The 23,202-nt window shown below is 40.5% G+C and overlaps 2 protein-coding genes across 4 annotated transcripts; both read right to left on the bottom strand.

Annotated features, from left to right (window-relative positions):
- Nucleotides 1–152: 152 nt before the first annotated feature.
- LOC138006770 (putative leucine-rich repeat-containing protein DDB_G0281931) lies at nt 153–11,340 on the bottom strand. 3 transcript variants are annotated; one of them, XM_068853285.1, is made up of 2 exons: nt 11,096–11,340; nt 153–4,366 (listed from the first exon to the last, which is right to left on the bottom strand). In XM_068853285.1, the coding sequence occupies exons 1-2, from the start codon at nt 11,280–11,282 to the stop codon at nt 1,137–1,139; spliced, it is 3,417 nt and encodes a 1,138-aa protein (XP_068709386.1). In that variant the 5' UTR covers nt 11,283–11,340; the 3' UTR covers nt 153–1,136. The 3 variants fall into 3 exon arrangements, 2 of the variants coding, with proteins under 2 accessions (XP_068709386.1, XP_068709387.1); XM_068853286.1 differs by lacking the exon at nt 11,096–11,340 and adding an exon at nt 8,877–8,977; XR_011123934.1 differs by lacking the exon at nt 153–4,366 and adding an exon at nt 9,410–9,752 and having other exon boundaries at nt 11,096–11,223.
- An 8,359-nt stretch (nt 11,341–19,699) lies between these two features.
- Nucleotides 19,700–20,816, bottom strand: LOC138005061 (uncharacterized). Its single transcript, XM_068851350.1, has 2 exons — nt 20,802–20,816; nt 19,700–20,440 (listed from the first exon to the last, which is right to left on the bottom strand). Exons 1-2 carry the CDS (start codon nt 20,814–20,816, stop codon nt 19,700–19,702), a joined length of 756 nt encoding a protein of 251 aa, XP_068707451.1.
- Between the last annotated feature and the right edge of the window lie 2,386 nt (nt 20,817–23,202).

The following is a 23,202-nucleotide window of genomic DNA, read 5'->3' as shown; positions in this document are numbered from 1 at the left end:
TATGGTAAGGAACGAGCTGCGATCCGATTTATGTGTCCCATTATCTTGCTCCTAATTGTGTTCATTTCATTCATTTCATTTCATTTATTTCCCCATTTATTAAGAGAATTACAAGGTCTAAAAAGCTCACTACATGAAGTAAATGGGGAAGGGCAACGATATAGGTAAACTAGTTAGATGCCCTTTAAATTAAGTTGCATTTTATTTTAAGATAAAAGATAATTACAATAAGCAAAAGGAAAGGAGGAACACATAGTTAAGGGATACTAAACAGTAAGTGCAGTAGTTAGTACTGAGCAAAATAATTCTGAAAAAGATATCTTTTAAATAGATGTTTATTTGACATACTACGAATGAATAGAGGAATATTATTCCAATAATAACATCCAATAATTGTTGGCCAGAATTTCCTTATATTTGATCTAAAAGAACTGGGATTTAGATACTGTAAGGATGTGCTTCGAGTAGTATAATTATGTTGCTCAGATACAAAAGATAGAGTAAGATTTGATGGTTTATTATCTACGATAAGATCATAAAATAGTTGGCAAGTGTTTAACTTCACAATATCAGGAAATTTAATTAGGCCAAGATTAACATAATGGGGAGTAATATGCTCACGAAGTGGTACCTCATTGATGATTCTTAAAGCTTTGTTTTGCAGCTTTACCACTTGAGATATGGCAGCTTCGTAGTTATTACCCCATAATACGCAGCCATAAGTTAAATAAGGATATATAAGTGCATAGTAGATACTTGTTAAAGATTTTTTGGGTACATGACGTTTTAATTTTGCAATAATATTTATGCTTTTACTAATTTTACTACTAATATAATCGATATGATGGTGCCATGATAGGGAACAATCAATAATTAATCCTAAGTAGTTAGCACTGTGAGGCTGCTCAAGATACTGATCCGCTAATTTAAGAGGGGTGTATAAATTATAATTAAGTTTTTGCCGTGGTTGGAATACTATATATTTTGTCTTACTTAAATTTAAAGTTAGCTTATTTGAGCATAGCCAGTTATAAATAGCGGGTAATTCAGAGTTTATTAGGTGTAGCAATGCTAATGCTCATTGTTTAAAAATTCAAGCGACATACGTTGTCTGAAAGGTTCCCCCATAAGTTTACTTAAGCGTCTTCTTCAAATGTACCGTATTTATCATTGTCGTTTCCATTGTCAATCAGTGGTGACGACATAGTGTCCGGATCCTCTCGGCTAATTGATGGCTGGTCCCGTACTTCTTCAGGATTGTGCGGGTTGGCTGGTACAACAGGAACCCTTCCAAGTAGCAGAATTATGCAAACGACGAGGCCGCATAAGACAATGCTGTTGACAACCACAAGCATCCAAATGATGGATGAGGACCTGATTGGATTCAAAAGTGCATATCTAATGTTCATAAAGGAGAAATGAAGGGTGAGAAGAACCAAGGTCTCCGCTGTGTTTTCTAATGATATTTTTTGGTAGGAGTCCTGGAAGGGCCTGAAGAGAAGCTGGAAGCAAAGGGACGCTATAAGGACAAGGCAAACGGCAATGGTCTGAAATGACAGTACCCGCGGGATAAACGATAGTGAGAATGCGATTAGCATACGACGAAGGAGAAAAAGGATCTCGAAATAGGAACGGTACTCCTTTTTATACGGCAGATAGATAGAGCCAAGCCAGCTGTCCAAAGTCTCTTGTTCATTCGGGTCAAGTTGGTCTCTTTTGCCAACGTACTTCTGGAGCAGTGGTAGGAAAACTGCAAACGGTACCCCAAAAACATAAATAACAAGAGCAAGCCAACCGAATGCCAGTAACAAGGCGTAAGTAGGACCATTGCACTGCAGCCAAGGCGCCTCCAAAAAGTAGCGGTAACCACTGTCGTCACCGCATGAAGCCAGGACAGAAGCAGTTTTCTTGACAATGGGAAAATAGGTTAGGTTCAGGGACACGATAGAAAGGTGGAGACAGTTATTACGCAAAAGGAATCGTCTGTCAAGTAAGCCACGAAATCTGAGAATAGCATTCGCTAAAGCATAATAAAGAGAAATGGACGCAATACAGATGACAGGCAGAAGAATTAGAGCTATCAGGCCACCGAGTGGCGTGAACAAACTCGGAAAAACGCAAGCCAAGCCAGAGAACCGAAAGTTTAGCACGTTGCTAACGAAGCGTTGAGCCTCAAGAACTTCTTCTGGCCATATATCGCTGCTGGAAATCAAAGCGTCTAAAGTCTGAAAATAAAAAACACCGATCTTGAAAATTCCGCTAGCAGCCTTACCCCTTCCAGCCAGGCCAATAAGCAGGGCCACAACATTGAGTTCAAGTAGCCAACCTGGAATTATTCGAAGCATGGCTAAAACTGCAAGGAGAATGACTTGCATAAACACGAATAAGACTGAAAGAAAACGCTTGTTCTCGTAAAAGACAGAGAAGGCCAGAGTTAGCAACGCCATAGTCAGCACAGCAAGCGCCGCCAAAATGTAAACGCTGGTCTTTGATTTGGGACAGGCGAAACAGAGTATTCCCTGTTTGTAGAAGCCTCTTTCACACTTTGAACAAAATCGGTCTTTGCTTCCTTTCATACAGATGCACGAGTCCTTGCAAACTGTAGTTAGCCTCGACAAGGACTTATTTCCGTCCTCTTCCCATTTAATGCCACAGTAGCAGATTCCATGTGGGTTACATGACGTAATTACTTGAGAACTAGTACCCATGACCTGTGAGCACCTGATCATGTGAGTCACGTTGTTATCACGCGATGAAGGCCAATATCCAGCTTTTATGACCATATTCTGGAAATGGAGCATTTCGTGTTTACACACCGCACCTTCCATACAAGGCAAACAGGTGTTGCCTGATCCGTAGAAACCGATATCGCAAATGCAAAGACGGTAATGATAGTAGCTAGGATCCAAGATCACTAAGCCATTGTTGTAGCTAAGTCGAGCGTTCGGGCATCTAAATCTATCCGAAGGATTTCTGCGCTTTAAAGTTCTCAAATCTAACGTTATGTAAATGGGTAATGCTCCACTTTCATTCTTTTTCTGCATGTGGGGATTTTTTGAAACGTCAAGAGTTTCCAACGCAAGTAGTTTCCCAAACTGCTGAGGAATTTGTCCAGAAAGGTTGTTTGCTGAAACAACAAGACTGAGAAGAAACAGCATGTTACTAGGCGGTGGTGGAAGCTCTCCGGAAATATTGTTGCCGCTCAAATCCACAGAGATGAAGCTTTGGAAGTCCCACAGCTTTGAGGGAATAGTACCAAAGAAATGGCATAAGCTTATGTTTAGAATACGTAATGATTGATTGATCGGTCTTATGGACGCCAAAAAGTCGTCGAACCTCATGGTCAACTCTTTATTTCCTGCCAGAACCATTACCTCCAACGACTGGGATTTGAATTGAAGTCCTTTCTCCAGTGAGGTCAAACGATTTTCGCGAAGGTCCACAATCTGCAACATGGGAATCGAACCAATGCCTTTTGGGATTAGTCCCGTAAAGCGGTTATTTGCCAAATTTAAATACCGCAAGTTTGCCATGTTGTCGATCGTTGAGGGAATGTCTCCCCAGAAAAAATTTTCAGACAAGAGACACTCGATCATCGCAGGAAAATATAATCCAAATTTATCTGGCAGCGTTCCACTTAATCCAGCGAGTGAAAGATGCATATAACGCAGAGATGACAAGTTGAACAGATTCTCGAAGCCTCCTTGCAAATTTATAGTACCTTCAAGATCCAAAAATTGGAGTTTTTTCAATTTACCAATGCTTTTTGGAATTTTGCCGTGCAAGGTATTTTCACCGAGACTGAGCACTTGCAGTTCCGACAAGTTTCCAATATCCTCGGGAATTTTCCCAGAAAGTTTACCCTCCATTTGGCAGCACAGTTGAATTTTCACCAGAGAATTCATCTGCACGAGAATTTTACCAGGAATCTGGCCCGAAAGCTTGTTAAAGGCAAGATCGACTCGTAATACAGTAGTCATGTTGGCAGAAAGGATCTCGCCTATATCACCTTCCAATCCGTCATTACTTCCAATACACAAGCCCTGCAAATTTCGCAACATCCACAGGCTTCTTGGAAGGGTACCAACCAAGTTGTTGTTTGTTAAGAAGAGGCTTATGAGGTAGCGGCTTGTGTTGTCGCATGTTACGCCATACCAGAGGCAATGAGACACTGAGTGGTTTCCCCAGTTCGACGAGTTGTACCAACTATGGCCCCTTGTTTGGTTAAATATCTCCATGAGGACCGCTCTTTCTTGCTGCGGTTTGACTGTTGTATCCAATGTAGTATTAGGAATTGGGATCTCATGCAAACAACCATAAGCGAACTTTTCATCGTAGGTCAGGGGTACAAGTTTACTCGAAATGGCTGAAAGGAAAAAAAAAATAAGACGTCAGTAGTGTCTGATCAAGTTTACACGACGTTACCTTTCACGTTACTGGCTTGAAACGAAAATTTAATGAAGCTGCGAGGAAAAATTCCGTTCATTCTTCGTCATCGTCGTTTACCTTCAGACCTCCATTTCCCACATTTACCAGAAGCTCAAGACCTTGAAGCATTTAACGCTAGTTCAGAACTGGTCATGGGGTCTTTTAAATTTCCTTATTTGGAAGGCGTAGCTCGTGCATTTTCCCGCGCGTGTAGCGTCGATCATATTTTTGTCCATATTTGGGCATAAAATCCCCAGCGTTGTTGCAAGGAAAAGAGTTGCAAGTTACACGCTTCAAGATCATGTGCTTCTGCATTCAGAGAGCAAATTTTGTGTTTATGCAAAAGCGCCTTAATCATGGCGAACCTTCAAAATGACCTGTAACAGGAGCCCATCTGGAACGTGCAACTTCCATACAGCGTCTGTGAAACGGCGTTTTTACAAGTAGGTTTATTTTTAGACTAGTCCTTCCCGCGAATTAGGTCAAAAAACAAAGGCAGTTCCGGTTCGGTGACCATATGACGTCAGCTTAATATCTTGTAATTGGTCATCGGGCTCCTGTGGGAGTCTCATTCGCGGAAAATTCAATCGAAATATAAATCGGTCTGTGAAAACGCCGTTACACGAACACAGTAGAGTTGTAGGCTCCGGGTCATGAGTTCCTGCCTGTAATAATTATATAGTCTTGCCGTTTGGGAAACGACATTAGCTGCAGCTGTCACACAATTCAGGGATTCAGTTGAGCTGCGATCTTCATAAGAAGTCGTTGGGATGCTGCCACAGAATAGTTCAGTTTTTCGATGTTCGCTTGATGACATTGTTTTATTCCAAGGTCTCAAGAACCGCCCCTCCTCCCCCCCCCCCCTTTAATTGCACACTAACCCCCACCCCCATTTCCCCTTCACTTGCGCCCTAAAAGAGCCAACGCTTACAGGGGGAGTGGGGGGTGAAAATTTTACCGTTATTAACTCCTTTGAAATCAAAATGTCGAATATAGAATATCTAACTAATTAGTTTTCCAAAGAAAAGTGGTGCATCGTCAATGATGACTGAAGGACCAACTCTCGAAACCTCAGCTTCCAATAGCGTTGTGAACTATTACTAAAAATAGACTTTGTCACATAAGCCCCCAGCGTAGACTCAGGCAAACTATTTCGATCTACTGAAAGGAACTGTATGCGTGAGGTAAGCGATAGTGAAGGAAATAAGAAGAAAACTTTAATATATCGATTTAGCCAAGCCTAAAACTGGAGCTCCCCGGGTTATTGGAAATAAAACGTTTTGGAATTGTCCGCGTTTTGGTGTTTCCGGTTACTGCTTAATTAAATCATTTTCTTCGTTTCTTCTATAGTTCCAATCGAAAACCAGTACCTGGTCAGCGGTACACTTAAAAAAAAGGTGACCTCGATGAGCTCTAACTTGAGGCCGAGATATGCTCACGTGATACTGGCCAGAGGATATCTTGTTTTGACAGGTGTCAATTGACCATAACATGGATTTCCAATATCAAAGATGTACGCTGTAAACTAGCTGGAATGTGGCCGTGGATTGGTCAGGTGATGCTGGTCACATTGGCATACATGGCGGGGTGGACGGTCGAACGCGGGGAGCTAGTTTCTAAAAAGGAGGAGGGATGGTTAGTTCCAAACACTGTTGTTGGGGTGATTGTAAATCGGACTCACAATTTCCAGATAAATGACCTTACATTGCCGAAATCTCTCAAAGAGTTGCAGGAATCGGAAGAGAAAGTCTTCATACCGCTGCCAAAACCATCGTAAGACGTCGAGAAATGTAAGTCTTGACTAATCAATTGAACACGAGAATTCGTTACGGTGAAAAATATATATTTGTGCTCTACACTGGCCTGGAGAAAGAGGTCCCACAGCAGAATTTCCTGATGCCCACCAGGCGTAAAACAAGGTTCATAAAGGGAAAGTATTACCGCTTGGAATAAATTTTTTTCCCATTCTAGTTTTGAAAAAGGCACGAGACTTTGAAATACGCCTAGAAAATAAAGGATACCTAGAGAGTAGTGTTAAAAGGCATCTCTCTGAACTGAAATTCTCCAACAGAAAGAGGTCATGCACTACTCGGGCATGTTGAGGCATGGTTCACTTGGTTATATTCCAAAGTAAAAGTCAGAAAGGAAAATGTTGTTCAATGTTACTGAGACTTGGTATGTGTTCACAACATTCAAATTTAGGTCGCGTGACCTATAATTGGATGCCAAGGAATAAAATGTTCCCTTCAAAATGGGGTGTACTAAATGGAATTTCGCCTACTTTGTTTTGGTATCAATCTCTTGCTATTTGGGTACTATTTAGGGATTAGCCTTGTAAGCAGGTCCATTACAATTACTAATCACGTAATTAAGGAAAATAGGTCACGTGACTTCAGAAAAAGCTGCAATTCTCATCATTTAAGTTACAAATGTAACCATAAAAAGCAAAGCATGATTCACGTAGTTCTGCTTATCAATTTGTTGCCAAACGTTTTCAAAAATATGACGCCGAACTTCACCCCATTTTAGACCCTGGTCGGGTCGCTAAGTTAACTTTTGATCGTTAGAGTAACGCGAAGTTTAAACAAAGCCTCTTTCGATGGCTAAAACGGGAAAGTTTTCATAGATTGCCGACGTTTTATTCGGCGTCTCTGAAGATTCGACACCAAGCGTCCGTGCTCTACCCGGAATTTCGAGGCGACTGGAGCTGCTGGAGAGAATTTACGGCCGTTTTCCTTCGGCGAATCGGATCGACTGCCTCGTGAGAGTACCCAACCTTGGTTATTATATAGAGGGAGCAAACCGGTTCCTCAAAAACTAACAGGAATGGCCGTAAATCGGCTCAAAGACCACACAGGAGGAAAAAAACACTCAAGACGATTTTTATTTAAATCGCTACATTTTCAAAGGTCACAGAAACAATCGTTATTTTCCCCATACAAATCCTTATAAATATGCAAATCGCTCTAATCACGTAACAATGCAAAGGTCATCATATACACCCTGCTAGCAGAACCTTTCTTTTGCTTGCTCGATTTTGGCGTTCTCGAGAAAGGCTCTGCATGAGTATTGAATGTGCGCTGCATGTTGCCAGGATACAGTCTCGAACCCAAGCCTACTATGCCAGATCTCGCCGCCATCTTGGTTTTTCATGGTACATCGGGCTCAATTATAACCATCGGTTTTGTCAAAAAACGGACGTTCGCACTGGAAAAACCGGTTTGACGAGAGAAAACAAGATTGACTAGTCTAGAAGTTCGGGCTGCGGCGGCTTCAAAGAGTTGACGCGATTCGGGCAGAGCCTACTTTTCTCCTCCTCCTCCTCAGTAAAGAAAAAGACGAAAGGAGGCTCTGCTCGCAGGGTGATCATATAAAGAGCAGCACACAAATCGAGCATGGGGTACCTGTGATCAAACGGCTTTCTTTACTTACTGTACATGACACGGTTTGTTTGCACAATTTGGAGTCAAGATTGCTTCGTAATATTTTCAGTTGATTTACCTTAACACTCGCACTCCAGAAACTAAAATGGCATGTTTCCAGAGAGACCAACAGCACAAAAATAAAAGAAACTTTGTGAGTCCATCTTACTGTTCGTACTCGGCCATCAAAAAATTAACAGACAAACCTATCATGATTTTACTGCGGGCAATTCTAGAAATACACTGCAACTGAAGATATTACCCGAAAAAATCACCAAACTGAACCTTCATGGGCAAACACGTTAAAGGAATAATGTATTTCTCTTTTTTTTTTCTTTAAAAATCTATTGCCAAACCGTCCAACGACAAAATGCTAGGTTATCTCAATTACAAATTAAGATGTCAAGCTTAAAAGATTGCATATTCAGTGAAGTTCGGAGGTAGAGTTACACCGGCCTTTGCCGCAATATAGTCGTCGAAAACATTCCCCATGCTTTAAATGTGGTTTTCTCAAATTAAAGCCAACGGTAACTTTCGAATTCGTTTATAATATCCTCTCACGGTAATTAACTCTGGTCAAAACAAAATTGCGTGAATCTGCCGTCCACGCGTGTATAGATCGTTTTCACTGTCACGCAATAAAAAAATAAATCGAAAACCATCCAGTGGAAAAAGTCAAGAATTCGTGATGTTGTAGAAGATAAATGAAGAAGACACTTCTCCAAGTTTTAGGCCCGTGCGTTTCCCCAAACTTCAGATATTCGTCGAAATGTTTCGCAGAAATTTACAGAGCCCAGTATGAAAACGCCATGTTGGTGCATATCTGTGGTGCACCAATATGGCGGCCGGAAAATAGTGTCAACATCTGTTACTTACTTTGGCTATCTAGGCGGGTTATCATCTGTACTGAACAGACAGCTATTTACTTAAGCACTTTTCCTAATGCTTTAAATTCTAAAAAGGCTCAAAACCATGAGATAAATATATATTTCTCAATAAACTTGATCGTCGCCTCGTGTCACTCACCTCTATAACTCAGAAATTCAAAATGCTCTGGTTTCCAAACGAAGCACGCTATTGAGCTTTAAAATTGCAAATGGATACAAATTTACCGCCTCTTATGCCTGATGAGGATAAAACCTTTCCTGGCTCTTTAGTTTTGGATTTTAGAAAATGATGACGTCACGTGAAAACTATCCATTGGTGTAATGGAAGTAAATTTGATTGGCCGATGAAGGACATGTCAATCAATCAAAAAAAGTGGGCGGAAGGAATTTCGAAGAGGAATTTGGTCAGGCTCTATTTTTCGTTTCGCCAACTCCACATTACGTACCACGCGAAACTAAAATAGAGCCTGATCGCAGGTTAGCAGTTACCAGCACTAAGGGAAACTTGCAACATTATGGCAGAAGTATGGTAGTGCCCTAGCTTTCGCAAAAGCAATAAATAAATTACCAGTTCAAGCAATTTTAATACAGTATTTCATGTTAATTACGTTATTTTAGAAAACTGTATATACACTGTATATACCTGTTATTTACAAGAAGGAGATACTTAACACGATTTTTACATGTTCTTCAAATCATCACTTTAAATTTATTGTAAATTTTATTTTACAAACCCTCATCATGTAAATTGCATTATACAAAAGATGTAAATTGAATTTACATAGTGTAAATTTTGATTTACAGCGTTTGTAAATTTATCGATTTTCCATTACAAACACGTAATGATTAAGGAGAAATATCACTAGCTTGTGTTTTCAGAAGTTTGTTTTTGTTTAAAGCTCCTACAGGCATTTGTTGGAGCGGATCTTGTTTGAAGTTCGTCCTTTCTTGGTTTGCATTGCCGTATTTCGCCGATCCTTGTTCCATGCCAAGCTGGCGTGTTTCGATGAAATACCTCAAAAATGTGAATAATCTCGTTTTCAGAGATAAACTGGAATAAAGTACAGCAGTAGAACACTTTTTTGACCTTGAACTGACAATGTTTCCTGACGGTTTCTAATTTTAGCGTGATTCCTATTCGTTGGCTACTTTCCTTTTCCCTTCGCTCGCTAAGGATGACTTTTGCTAGTTGTTTTCTTTAAAACTCATGCATGCGATTCAAGAAAAATTCATTGCCAAATTGGTGAATTCCAAAGTAAATTTCGCTTCGTGATTCATGTGATATCGGTTTTTTGCGTGAAATTTACCGTGGAATTCACTAGCTAGGGAGGCAATGAATTTTTCTTCGAAATAAAGCGAAGAAATTAATCACAGTAAGCAGTAACCGGAAACACCAAAACGCGGACAATTCGAAAACCTGTTTATTTTCACTAACCCAACAAACAACCAGGGAGCTCCACTTTTAGGCTTGGCTATATCTATATATTTTAGAATAAGCCGACGACACCTTCAGATGTTGCTCAATACACATCATACTGTAATTCTTTTTCACAGCAACAATTACTGCTGTTGGAGTGTGTTTTGATCTGCTCAAGTTCGCTTTCAACGGGGATGACTCATGTCTAGACTTGAGAACCAATATAAAAATTTAAAAAAACCCGAAGCTTCCACCGCAAAAATGAAGATTTAAAGACAACTTGGCCAGCGAAAATAAAACGTGGATGGATTTCTCAAACATGAAAACCTGACTGCCATATTGTCTGTTCGGGTCTGTCATTTTACCAAAGAGGTCTTCAAGCGGGATCTTCAGGTATATATCAAAATTGATCTTGGTGACATTCACTTCATACTCAAATCTCAAGCGTTATTGTTGGCTATTTAAACACATTAAGCCCAAATGAGTGGTCAAGTATGACAATACTGTATACAGGTAAAGAACTTTTGATTCAGAGAAACTTTTTCTCAGCCGTGCTTTCCGTTTAAAACAAGACGACACCGAAAAGTTCTTGGAAACACCGAGTTGGCCGAAAGTGAAAAGTTTCTCTTGGCAAAGTCAACTGTTAGCACTGCCATACATCAAATCTCAAAAAGAGATCAGGGGAGAATCTAGAGTCAAAAAGATCTCAGCCAATTGTGAAATATACTCCGGTTGTTGGTAGCGTTTTCATATTTTAACAGTGATTCTTAGAAAAACGTAAACCAAGATACAGTCAGCGCGACAATCATCTCATTTCTTCAAAGTTATTGTCACTGTAACGTTTTCGGTTGCAAGCATTTGACTTAAACTTGACTTCTGTTTTTTTTTTTTAAAGAGGAGTCCCAGATAATCGCATTGTGAGCATATCTATGCGGACTCACCCCAGTTCTTTGATCTTTCTTGGCCATCTCTGAAAGCTGCCAGTGTTTGGTGACGATGGACCTTGGAACTCGTTTTCGAGAATCTCCTTGGGAAAGTAGAGTAGCCTCTCGCGGAAAACGTATTTAACAACAAAACAGTAAACATTAGCACCAACAAAATACGCGATATGGAGAAATGGCTTCCCATCCTTCACGGACTCCGTTATAACTAACCTGCGATCAGGCCCATTTTTAGCTTCGCCCATATGTTCTCTTATGTCGTCGCTCGCTAAAATTGGGCGTGACCAAGAGTCTCTCAAGAATTCCGGACGGTCGGCCAAATTTTGGCCGACCAAACTCGTGATGTGATTGGCTGTTGAAACGCCGGAAGTGAAAATGCCATCGTGATTGCGCGGAGCTCTCGCGAAGTCCTCGAGACTAATCCGCCATAACATAAGTGTACGAAAAAATTTGCTGCCTTTTGTTCTTACAATGCCGTGGACGGTGCAACTTGATTTTATTTGTATAAATGGAGATATGCCATCTGAAACATCTCATAACTTGTCCAGAATCAGGTTTGAATCTCTGGAAAGAGTGAAATTAACGATTCCGTTGTCGAGCTCTGTGGCCATGTGGTTGAAAGTACTTAAGTTGGCACAAACTTCCCTGATGTTTTGAAAGCTAAATAGCTGGTTCTTTCGAATGGCAATGAAACCCGATGCATATTGGTTTCCTGGATGAGACAAAGGACATATATCCACAGGAGGAGATGCTGATAAAATCGCAAGTTACACGAATGCATGTTTTGAACATCTGTGTATCAAACGGCATTATTTACCTACTGTACATGACACGGTTTGTTTGCACAATTTGGAGTCAAGGTTGCTTCATAATATTTCCAGTTGATTTAACTTAAAACTCGCACTCCAGAAACTAAAATGGCATGTTTCCAGAGAGACCAATTGTACAAAAACAAAAGAAACTTCGCGAGTCCATCTTACTGTTCGTACTCCATCAAAAAATTAACGGCCAAACTTATCATGATTTTACTGCGCGCAATTCAAGAAATACACTGCAACTGAAGATATTACCCGAAAAAATCACCAAAGAAACCTTCATGGGCGAGCACGTTAAAGGAATAATGCATTTCTCTTTTTTTTCTTTAAAAATCTATTGCCAAACCGTCCAACGACAGAATGCTAGGTTATCTCAATTACAAATTACAGTAAGGACACTCAAACCGTGAACACTTGACATTTTTGTGTACCTTGTTTTTTTTGACGACAAAGAAATAAAGGCTCTTCTTATGATGTATAGTGTTACATGTATAGCATTTTGTAAGTGTAAAAACATTAAATACTCTTGTCAAAAGGACAAGCCCACATTCTATAGTCACTAAAAAAATGTACAAAAAAGTATCAAGTGTTCATGGTTCGAGTGCCCTCACTGTAAGATGTCAAGCTTAAAAGATTGCATATTCAGTGAAGTTCGGAGGAAAAATTACACCAGCCTTTGCCGCAATATAGTCGTCGAGAACATTCCTCATGTTTTTCTCAAATTATAAAGCCAACGGTAACTTTCGAATTCGTTTATAATATTCCTCCCACGGTAATTAACTGTGGTCAAAACAAACTAGCGTGAATCTGCTGTCCACGCGTGTATTGGTGTAATGGAAGTAAATTTGATTGGCCGATGAAGGACATGTCAATCAATCAAAAAAAGTAGGCGGAAGGAATTTCGAAGAGGAATTTGGTCAGGCTCTATTTTTCGTTTCGCCAACTCCACATTACGTACCACGCGAAACTAAAATAGAGCCTGATCGCAGGTTACGTTATAACCGACTCTGAATTTGCTGCAGCCCTTCCGGAAAAGAGATTAATTTCCGGTTTTTGTATTTCTAACGGTTTTGCGGTCCAGCGGTTGGCTCTCAAAAGAAACCAAAATGGCGGAAGGTAGCCCCACCGGAAGTTAAAGACTTGTTTCCATATCTCAAAGTACCCTTGGACGTAAGGGGCCTGGGGTGGCGGTATGAGGTGAAGGGTACAATAGCTGAAACAACCCAATTAAACCTTCACAAAAATGCTAACCTTAGGCCTAAACAATATGCTTTAGATTGCTTTAGATAATGTTTAGGCCCAAGGTGTTAGCCATTTTGTGTGGGTTTGGGTTGTTTCAGTTTTGTTGTTCCAGGCCCCTCACGTCTAAGGGCACTTTGATATGGAAACAAGACTGTCATTTTCGATTGTTCTCGAAGACGACGAAAATGAAAGCACACAACAAAGCAAATCACCATGTCTTAATTTGATAATCCAATGTACAAGGAAATTTCAAATGCGAATGGAACGATCAATAACATGAAGAAATCTGAAGTCAAACGCGGGCTCGATGAACTTGGCTTGGACTCTCGGTGGGTCAACAATTATTTTTTTATATTATCTAGATCATAAACAATCAGGGGCACCCAACGAGAATATAGTTCAAAACCACTTAAACATTGCATTGTTAAACGTATTTTAGTATTTAAACGGTAGATACAGGCATATTTTTATCCCCTAATTTTTTTTTATCTGTTCGGCTGAAAGTCTAGTGATCTGAAAATTATAGGGATCAAAACTTACCTTTTCGAAAATTTCAGCCAGAAAAAAGGCTCCCGCAAATTCTAGGTGACCTTTTTTGGGTAAAAATCCGTCCAAAATGGGCAATTATTCCATGTTTTAGATGTTCGAAAATCCTAGGAGAGGCAGGCAAGCAAGAAATTTTACAACAAATGTTCCGAAAATTCTAGATCTCAAATCGTCTTCCGAACAAATATTTCCCGAAAATTGATGTTGGGTGCCCCTGAACAATGTGCTGATATTTTCAAGGGAAGCTTTTACAAAACATTTCCAGCAAGGAAATTGCAAGGGACAGTGTCAAAAACATGTTTGCAAGCGATGGAGATTGAACAGAACTTAAACACAGACTTTCACAGATCGGAAAAACTTAGTACAGTGACATGATGTATGATGTATGTATATATATATGAAGTTTTGAAAGTACCAAGGACGGACAACCCCTGGAAGACATTTTTGATTGGGAGAAAAGCTTTTTATGCCCTGAGCGGGATTTGAACCCACGTCCCCCTGATTACCGGTTGGGTGTGATCACCACTACACTATCAGAGCAACTATGCTGGCTACATGGCCAATCTGGAATCCATTTGTGATCCTCCTGGGGGGCAGGGATGCGCTGTTGGCTCGAGAGACCTTCGTAACGTGCATACAAATTGTCCTCTTCTCTCTCGTCCGCCTGTAAATCATCGTTCTGGTTGATCCAGCGTCATCTAGTTGAGGAAAAACATGGGCCCGGGATGACCACGTAATTCCCATTCGCTATCCAGATTGGCCATGTAGCCAGCATGGTTGCTCTGATAGTGTAGTGGTGATCACACCCAACCGGTAATCAGGGGGACGTGGGTTCAAATCCCGCTCAGGGCATAAAAAGTTTTTCTCCCAATGAAAAATGTCTTCCAGGGGTTGTCCGTCCTTGGTCCTTTCAAAACTTCATTAATTAATGACATTTCGCCGAGGCTTGGACTGTGAATCCATTTGTGATCCTCCTGTGGGGCAGGGATGCGCTGTTGGCTCGAGAGATATAAGTTACGAAGTTGCTTCGTAACTTGTATATATGTATATAACGTATGTATGTATGATGTACAGAGAGCAGGCAAAAAAGTGCTTCACCTTGGAAAGCCCACTTAATGACATTAAACAGCTCAGAGAAAATTAATTTGCCCCTTGATTTGCTTGCCTTTTAAAATAAAAATTCATCAGATCCTAACCTGATCAAGAGACGTCACTGATGTTTTTTTTTTTTCAGAAAGTAAATCCTTTTTTTTCCATAGTTAACAATCGACAATAAACTACAAAAATTTTACAAGGATCAGTTCAGACAACACAGTGCATATTGCAAAACTGATCTAACCTTGAGACATTTCGCACATGCATGCTACATTGTACTTCATGAGTTTGAACAAAATCTTTAGAGCTTAGACAACTAGGAAACATCCCTGAAAGGGGCATGCGTAATTGAGAAGTTGAACTTGCGACTATCTGAAACAACTTTATTCAATGGTCAGAGCAGGACTTCAAATCAGAAATTCCAATACATTGCAAGTCTAGCACCTTACACGTTCTACCTCCTTATCTCTAATAATGACAATGCGGCTCAACAAGGTCAAGCCAAAAGCATACTATGGCACCTGAGGCTCAGTGCCACTGCATGGTCCATGTTGTATACGACATTGGAGCACAGTTTACAGCCAGCTGGAATAAGCTGTACATGCTGGTTTTTGCTGAGGGTGGAAAACTGGAGAACCGGGAGAAAAACCCTAGGAGCAGAGTAGAGAACCAACACAAACTCAACCCCCTTGTGGCTTCTGGGTCCGGGAATTAAACCTGGGCCACATTGTTGGGTGGCGAGTGGTCTCGCCACTGTACTTTTCAATATACATGTACTGTATCATTTCCCATTAAAGGGGAAATACTATCGATCTCAGACGTTTGTGGACAACGGCTTTTTTCAGCCCACTTCACGGACCGTTGATTTCAGTCTGCGGTTAAAAAATTCTGATCATGTGATAACATTTTTTTGTGGCTCTGCGGTTAGGAAAATACCGATCTCATGACGCCATTTTCTGTTACTCTCACCAAAGAGAAAATCGCGAAACGATGTTGACGGCGAGTAAAACCGGCCGAAGCTATTACGGATAACCCATTAATAGCTTTGTCCGAGGAAATAAGAAGCAGGTGGTAACTTTTCTTCATTTTTTTTCTTTTTTCGGCCATGGGAACTGACAAAGGAATAGCGCCACGTGGTCGGTATTATCGAAGCCGCAGAGCCACAAAAACATTATCACTTGATCAGAATATAATTTTTTTAACCGCAGACTGAAATCAACGGTCCGTGAAGTGGGCTGAAAAAAAACTTTTGTGTGAGATCGATAGCGGTTTTTTAGTGGATGCAGAGGTTGCTAACTTATTGACTCCTGTCACCCTCCATTGGTAAAATCGTTTGACAGAGCAAATCTATCATGTCTCACTCCTAGGAGTCAATGGTTTAAAACTGTAATTTTAAATAAGAACCATCACACATATGTGGGAGGCGCGGTGGCCTCATGGTTAGAGTGCTCAACTCCGGATCGAGTGGTACGGGTTCGGGTCCTGGCTGGGGACATTGTGTTGTGTTCTTGGGCAAGACACTTTACTCTCACGGTGCCTCTCTCCACCCAGGTGTATAAATGGGTACCGACGAAATGCTGGGGGTAACCATGTCTTCTGCGAGAGGTTTTTCTCCGGGTTCTCCGGTTTCCCCTCTCCTCAAAAACCAATATTGAATTTTGATTTGAGTTAATTTCATTAGTTTCCCCAATTAGTGCTCTAGCGCTAAATCCATTGACACTTAAATAAAGTTGTTATTATCATCATCATCATCATCATTATTGTCGCTCACTCGACCGCTTGTCCAAATATATCCCATATTTTCCTTTTCATGTTTTACTAAATTAAATCGACTTCAGTATGTAAATCTTGCAAGGAACTTGTCCCAAGGTACAACCATTTTACAAACAACAGTGATATAAAACAATTTGAGTTTGCGGTACTTTTTCAAAGGCAACTTTCCTGGTGCCCCAGCCGTAGCGCTCCAGCCACTTAAATAGGAAATCTTTAAGTATTCCAATTCGTACGCATTTTAGGGGATAGAGCAGCTTATGAGTTTTAGCTGAGAAGTTATTACAAAAATGTTGCCTACCGTAGATAGCTGAGGAGGAGGCGCTTACCCGTTTTGTTCAGTCCACTGACACATAACCAACGTGGTCATGTGGCTGAGTCACTATTTTGTAAAAGGCAACTTCATGTGATCGAAACGTCCACTGGGAGAAATTCATCTATGTAACACGAATCTGGAAACCCTAGCTCCAATTATAGTAATCTTCATTCATGAAAGGTTTTTGATTATTAAGTCGCAGCTTGTTTTACTTTCTAGTCCGTGGGACATGAGTCGCTTTTTCTTGATCCGGTGCAATCTCTGTTTAATCCCTGTGCCCAAGTACATATGCCAGGAAATGGATCAATCTTAGAAAATTGTACAGAAATTTTTACAAAACGCAAGGAGGAACTCTCCAGGACATGGTAAACAATCTTGGTATGACTTTTGAAGGAAGGCCGCATAGCGGTATGGATGATGCTCGGAATATTGCCAGAATTTTACAACAAATGGTGCAAGATGGCTGTGAAATTACGTTTAACGAACACCTTGAAAGAAAGAAGACCTAAGTACCGTAGCATACTCAGTGAAATATCATAAGTTATTAAAGTAAGCTTCTGTTAAATGAAGGGATTTATATTTCAGTTGTCGTGAAAAAATAATTATATTCATTTATCCAACTATTTACCATCTCCTTTACAACAATTTCGAGAATGCAGCCCTTCGAAATGTCGTGTCAAAAATTGCGTTCTTTTTTTCTAAGTCGATTTTTCGGTTTACAACGGAAAGCACACGATAACATCCACTGAAACCTCACGCGCTTTTTGCTTACATTTTATTGGGAGAGTACTGGAAAGGGAACTCCAGGGAATTAGATGCGTAGGAACAAAACATAGACATTCAGTTCAGCGACAGGAGGGGGTGGGGATTGGGCAAAATCTTAGCTGAAAAATTGCTAATTCTAAAATTTCGTGTTTTTCTACGTTGATGCGCAACGGAAAACACAATATTCCCTCCCGATCCTTTACGGGAACGAGTACTGTACAGGGTACAGTAAACACCCACATATAAGAACCTAGATTTTTCCAAGTTAGGCTAAATAGGTTCTGATAAAAATGGTATTTACAGTAGTTTTTTAATTGGTTCTTATTTTCCCAAAAGAATGTCTTCTATATGGTACATATGGTATGACTGATTTCCTCTGATGAAGATGTTGACACCTTTTTCAATCATGACCATGAAAAAGAAGTTTTAAACAAGATCTGTGTAGTTTAAAATTTGTTTCAGACGCGTGAAATTTCAAGGTCCTTTTTTAACACAGGAACCCGATTAAAAACGTTTATCCTTTTGTTGAGCCTCTCGTGCTTTCTTTGATTTCATCTTCAAACTTATTTCGAACTAGGAAATCAGTTTACTTTCACCAAATAGGGAGAAGTGGTTTGAGTGGATGTTATGATTATAATGTTGTCCGTTTACAAAACCCCAATGTGGACAGATAGTCCAAAAATTCAAGTAATTAGAGGCACTTGGATTTGCCATAACTTCAACATCACTTGTGTCAAGGAATACAAACAATTAACGTCACAAAGTGTCCCCAAATGCTACTCCTCAAGAAAGGATAAACTGCTGCATTTACTTTGACCTAAAAAAATCGCTTTCCTTTACTCAAACCTTATTGTTAGAAATAGGTGGGGAATGCTTAGACTTGAAGGGACACTTTGTGTTGTATATCAAAATTGGGCTTGCGTCTAATTTCTTGCATTTCTGGACATAAGTGAGAATGTGGAAGGTGTCACTGCACCCAGTGACAATCAATCTCGTCTCCGCAGTCCGCTTTTCTTTTGCATAGTACCGAGAACACGGACTCTGGCCACTTCCAAGCCAGGAAGTCCGCAAATCACGGACTTCCGGCTCGTCTACGCACGCTCAGAAATTTGAAACAACAGTAGTTGTCAACGGTTCCAAAACTGGACCTTCACTACGAGTGCGCATAAATTTGAAGTGGCCTGAGTCCGGGTTCTTGGTTCTGACCATCAAAAGAAAAGTGGACTCTGGGGACGAGATTGGTGACAATCAGACATAAACAATGCCACCACGCTCCTTAGAACTGTGATGATGGCAGCCTGCTATACCTGACACCTTTTTGCATCTTACAAAAAGAAAATGAACACACCCTTGCCTTTTTTGGCTAATAGGTTATCATATAAAAGGACTCTGCGACAATTTAGATCACTCTGATAAAGGCACTAGACAGGAGCGTCAAAACGTTAGGTCTTCGAATTGTTACTTTTCAGTTAAATTCGTAATTCTCCAGAAAAGGGTTAGGTCTTCGAATTGTTACTTTTCAGTTAAATTCGTAATTCTCCAGAAAAGGGTTACATCAAACTATGGGCGCTTTCTATTTGACCTAACTAACTGGCCAGAGTGACCTGCCATTTGCAAGGACTAACTCTACAACGCCTTCAGATTAACGTACTTCGAGTATGCTATATACTCTTCCGGAAGATTGCGAGGGATTATGGTGCAAGTGTTCCTTCAGAACCGTTGCATTTCTTTGCAAACAGACGGGTGCACCGGCCAGTTCTGACAAAAGGAAAGCGTTCCATGTCAAATGTACATTCCGAGCTTTAAATTCCTGGTGCTGTTTCGTAACACTTGGTTAATAAGGCAAAAGACATGAAAGGCTATAGATGACTCTCAATTCATTTTTAATAGTTAGTTGTTTTTTTTTAAAGAATTATTTCTTTCAGGCACCACTCAACTTGCTTTTAATTGTACAAACACATACGATGACCCCATGCACGAAAAGGAGAATAAATTTTAATTTTTTTTATCTGTACACTTATAGACGTTCTTTCATTTGTTCATTCGTTTGTGGGTTTAGGGAGCTTCAGGTGTTTTCGGGTCAACGTACGCCTCGCCCTCATCAAACTTTTCGGTATCTGAAAGATTAGGTGATGAAATGGTCCGCTCACTGATTTCGTCAGCAAGTTTCAAAAGCTCTGTGTCATTTTGATCTTTGTTTTCTTCACTATCGCCAAAAGGAAGCGCGACCGCTTGATCTTCTGAAGAGTCCGGTTTTGTCGGGTAAGTTACAGGAACCCGCAAAGCGGATTCGCTTTTTTCTTTCGGTGCTTTCAGCAAAGTACCATCTTCTCCAGGATTCTCTGTTTCTGTGTGCTCTTCATTATGGTCTATTTCATCCTCAGAGTCATCGGACAGATCTTCCCATTTCTTCATGTTCACTCTGTCACTGTTCTCTGAGGATGTGCTGTTCAAATCCATCGGGAGGAAGGACCTTTTGATGACGAGCTCACCGGGTGTGGGTGCTCTGGACATCCTCTCTTGCGCGTGATATCCCGCGAGTATGGGATCGAATCCTCTCGAGGACTCACTCGTTGCGCGTGATACCGCTCTTGAACCCAGTTTTGTGGCTTGTAATGAGACGCGTGAGGTGGGACGTTCTTTTGTCTCACTGGTCAAGAGACGTTTGTAGTCAGTTTTGTACTCTGCTGCCTTGTCGTCTTCCAGGATGTGAGCAACGATAGCATTTCTCTGACACAATCCTTTAACTTCCTGTCTGATAGCTTCAGCCATTTCGAGGGCACCGGTCAATTCAGACTGGTCGGATGCACATCATTAAGACCCATAGAATTCCTTTTAAACACAATTTCCGATATTGAGTTTAGAACTAATGCTCTTTACGGTGGTCAATTTACCATATCGACACAGTTGATAAACCCATTTCATACATTTTGCTGTAAAAGGAGTCGAGAATTACGCTCGTTTATACCTGGACATCTTTACATTGGGGCTCTTTGCAACAAGTCGAAATAATTCGGGGATTTATTGGTGATTCGGAATGCCGAGGAAACGCGCGCGCACGAACGGTAACACGCGGTGCTTGCGCAGAACATCCATATACATATCCATGTCGACTTGTGATCCGGAGAGCTCAGTCGCTCAACGGCTACTACTAAACCTGATTGAACGACATCTTTGAATCAGATCTTTAGAATCTTTGTTTTGTTTCACTATAAAGCCTTAAAATGCAAATGTTATAATAACTGACACGCAATTATAGATTCAGACAATGAATCAGAAAACTTTCATCGGGAAAGCGATCTTTATTATCCCGAATTAAGTTAATAACATACCGTACTTATTACTGGGTTGCCTATGGCAAAACCAGTCGAGGTCTGCGTTTTCTTTGTTTGTTTTCTTTTTTCTCTTTTTTTTAGTTTTTTTTTTCCGTGTCGGTAAAAGTCTTGCCTGTCACTCCCCTGGTAAGTGGTGTCTTTGTACATAGAGCCTTCTACGTGTATTTTCTTAGGATCGAGAGGGTAGTGGAACTGCGTAGATTTCTCTGGTGGACACAGTAGAATCATTAACTTAGCCTGCAATGGCGTCGAAAGTCATGTAACGCGAATGGCGTTTTAGTGGATCCTTAAACAAAAGATACCCTTATGGAGCTCAATAATGGAAAGTCAGTTGGATAAACTAGGCAGGAATCACGCACGCCATGAAATAGGAAGAGGTTTTCGCCTCTAAGAGCAAATATTTTGTTTGTTTCAATAAATTTTTCGCTGGAAAAGGATTCTGTGGTATTTTCTGCCTTTGTGAATTATAATATCATGTTGTGTATTGAATTTTCGAGCTTAAGGTTGAAATGTGATATGGGAGAAGTTTTTTAGTATTGCTCTGTAAGCTGGAAGGGTTCACAGGCCTGTTGGAAGCGTGCTTGAGTTTCAACAAAATGAGCCCCAAAATCAGTGAAGAATTGTGACGCAGTTGAATAATAAAGTAGCTGCTATTTCCAAAATGATGGAATTACCTGGTGATAAATAACGTCGTACGCGTCTTGGAGAGTAAATTTTGACTTTGCATGAACAAGACTTAAGCGATTGTGATCTTTGTTTTGACTTCGCTCATTTCATTGTCAAACTTTACAACACTTGACGGAAAAAGAAACTTACAAAAACCCGGTATCTTGCCATCATTTGACACAGATACTTCACTGTTTGGCGAGTAAACATGCCGCGGTAACTTCATCACGGCGCCCGCTGAATTCCGGCGATGTCACTTTCGATTTTGCGATTTATTTGTGCAGCCAAAACGTACAATAACAAAATTGAACGTTGCAAAAATCCCCCAAAATGTTTGTCGCTGATCGTAACTTTTTATATTCTATATTCACGGTTCAAAATAAATGTTGTTTTCATGTCGTAAATGTTATTCTCGAGCGATCGTCCTGGAAACTTCCTTCTGCTCTTTCTAAAAACTGAGTATCAATATTTATTTACTTTTGCATCAATATTTGTTTTTGCATAAAGCAAGCTAACAAAATCTGTACCTTGCTGAGTTCGCATTTGTTAGCGTTAATAGTATTTTCGGTCCGATGCTTTTGTTTTATGAGGGGTATATTATTTTGGTCTCCTATCCAAACACTAACCCCGCCCAACAGGGTTAACTTAAGTGAACTTCGGTATTACAAAGCTGTCAGATGCTCAGAGGGCACGCTTAAACTTGTGGTCAAAAGAAGTTTATCAACATGTCAGCCCAGACGCCAGTGTTTCTCACTTCCCATTTATTTTCTTCAATCTTTCTGGGTTCAGTACTTTGCTAGTAACCACATGTCTTCTCAGACTATTTACCCAAGACTTCTACCATGGCACTACACTACAATGATAGACAATACCAAAACAATATCGTGCACTGTTAGAGCTACATATTACGCAAGGACAGGTCTGTTTCGTCGTACGAACGTGTTAGGACCTGTGAGCCAAAGAGCCTCGTCTGGTATGACTTCTTAATGACCGCCCAACTTGAAAAAAATTGTCTGGAACGGTGCACGTACCACAGGCAACCCAGTGTACCCTCACGGAGGGTCTAGTTCAGCTACAAGCCGAGCTCGGCTATATGCCGAGACCCCAAACTTCTTACAGAAAAAATCAACTTGATTGACACAAATTGTTAATGCATAATACTCGGCTATAAGCCGAGACCCATTTTAGGTCTCGATGTGTATTATCGACTGTGGAATTTTCGTAAGTTAAAATACAAATTGACATTGACTGAAAAATTATACTCAAAGCAATCAAATGAACACTAAAGATAAGAAACAAACAAGCAACGTGATCGTGAGGTGACGAATATTATTAAACAATTGTTGACCTCACAGGGAACGTGCCTTCGTACAAGCGAAGCGTTTTATAAAAAGTTATTTGACTGGAAACCTTACAACTTAAAATAGTCGCCGAAGCAGAAGCTGTAGAAAATAACTCCGAGATCGCCGGAGAATACGGCATCAGCGAGTCGATGGTTCCGTCGCTGGAGGAAAGATAAGCCAAATCTGTTCAACGGGGAGCTTATCGGGGAGCATA

Source organism: Montipora foliosa, chromosome 6 (assembly GCF_036669935.1).
Source record: "Montipora foliosa isolate CH-2021 chromosome 6, ASM3666993v2, whole genome shotgun sequence".
In the NCBI taxonomy this organism is placed as follows: domain Eukaryota; kingdom Metazoa; phylum Cnidaria; class Anthozoa; order Scleractinia; family Acroporidae; genus Montipora; species Montipora foliosa.
The sequence above is the reverse complement of the archived record's forward strand: the minus strand, read 5'-3'. Positions and strand labels throughout refer to the sequence as shown.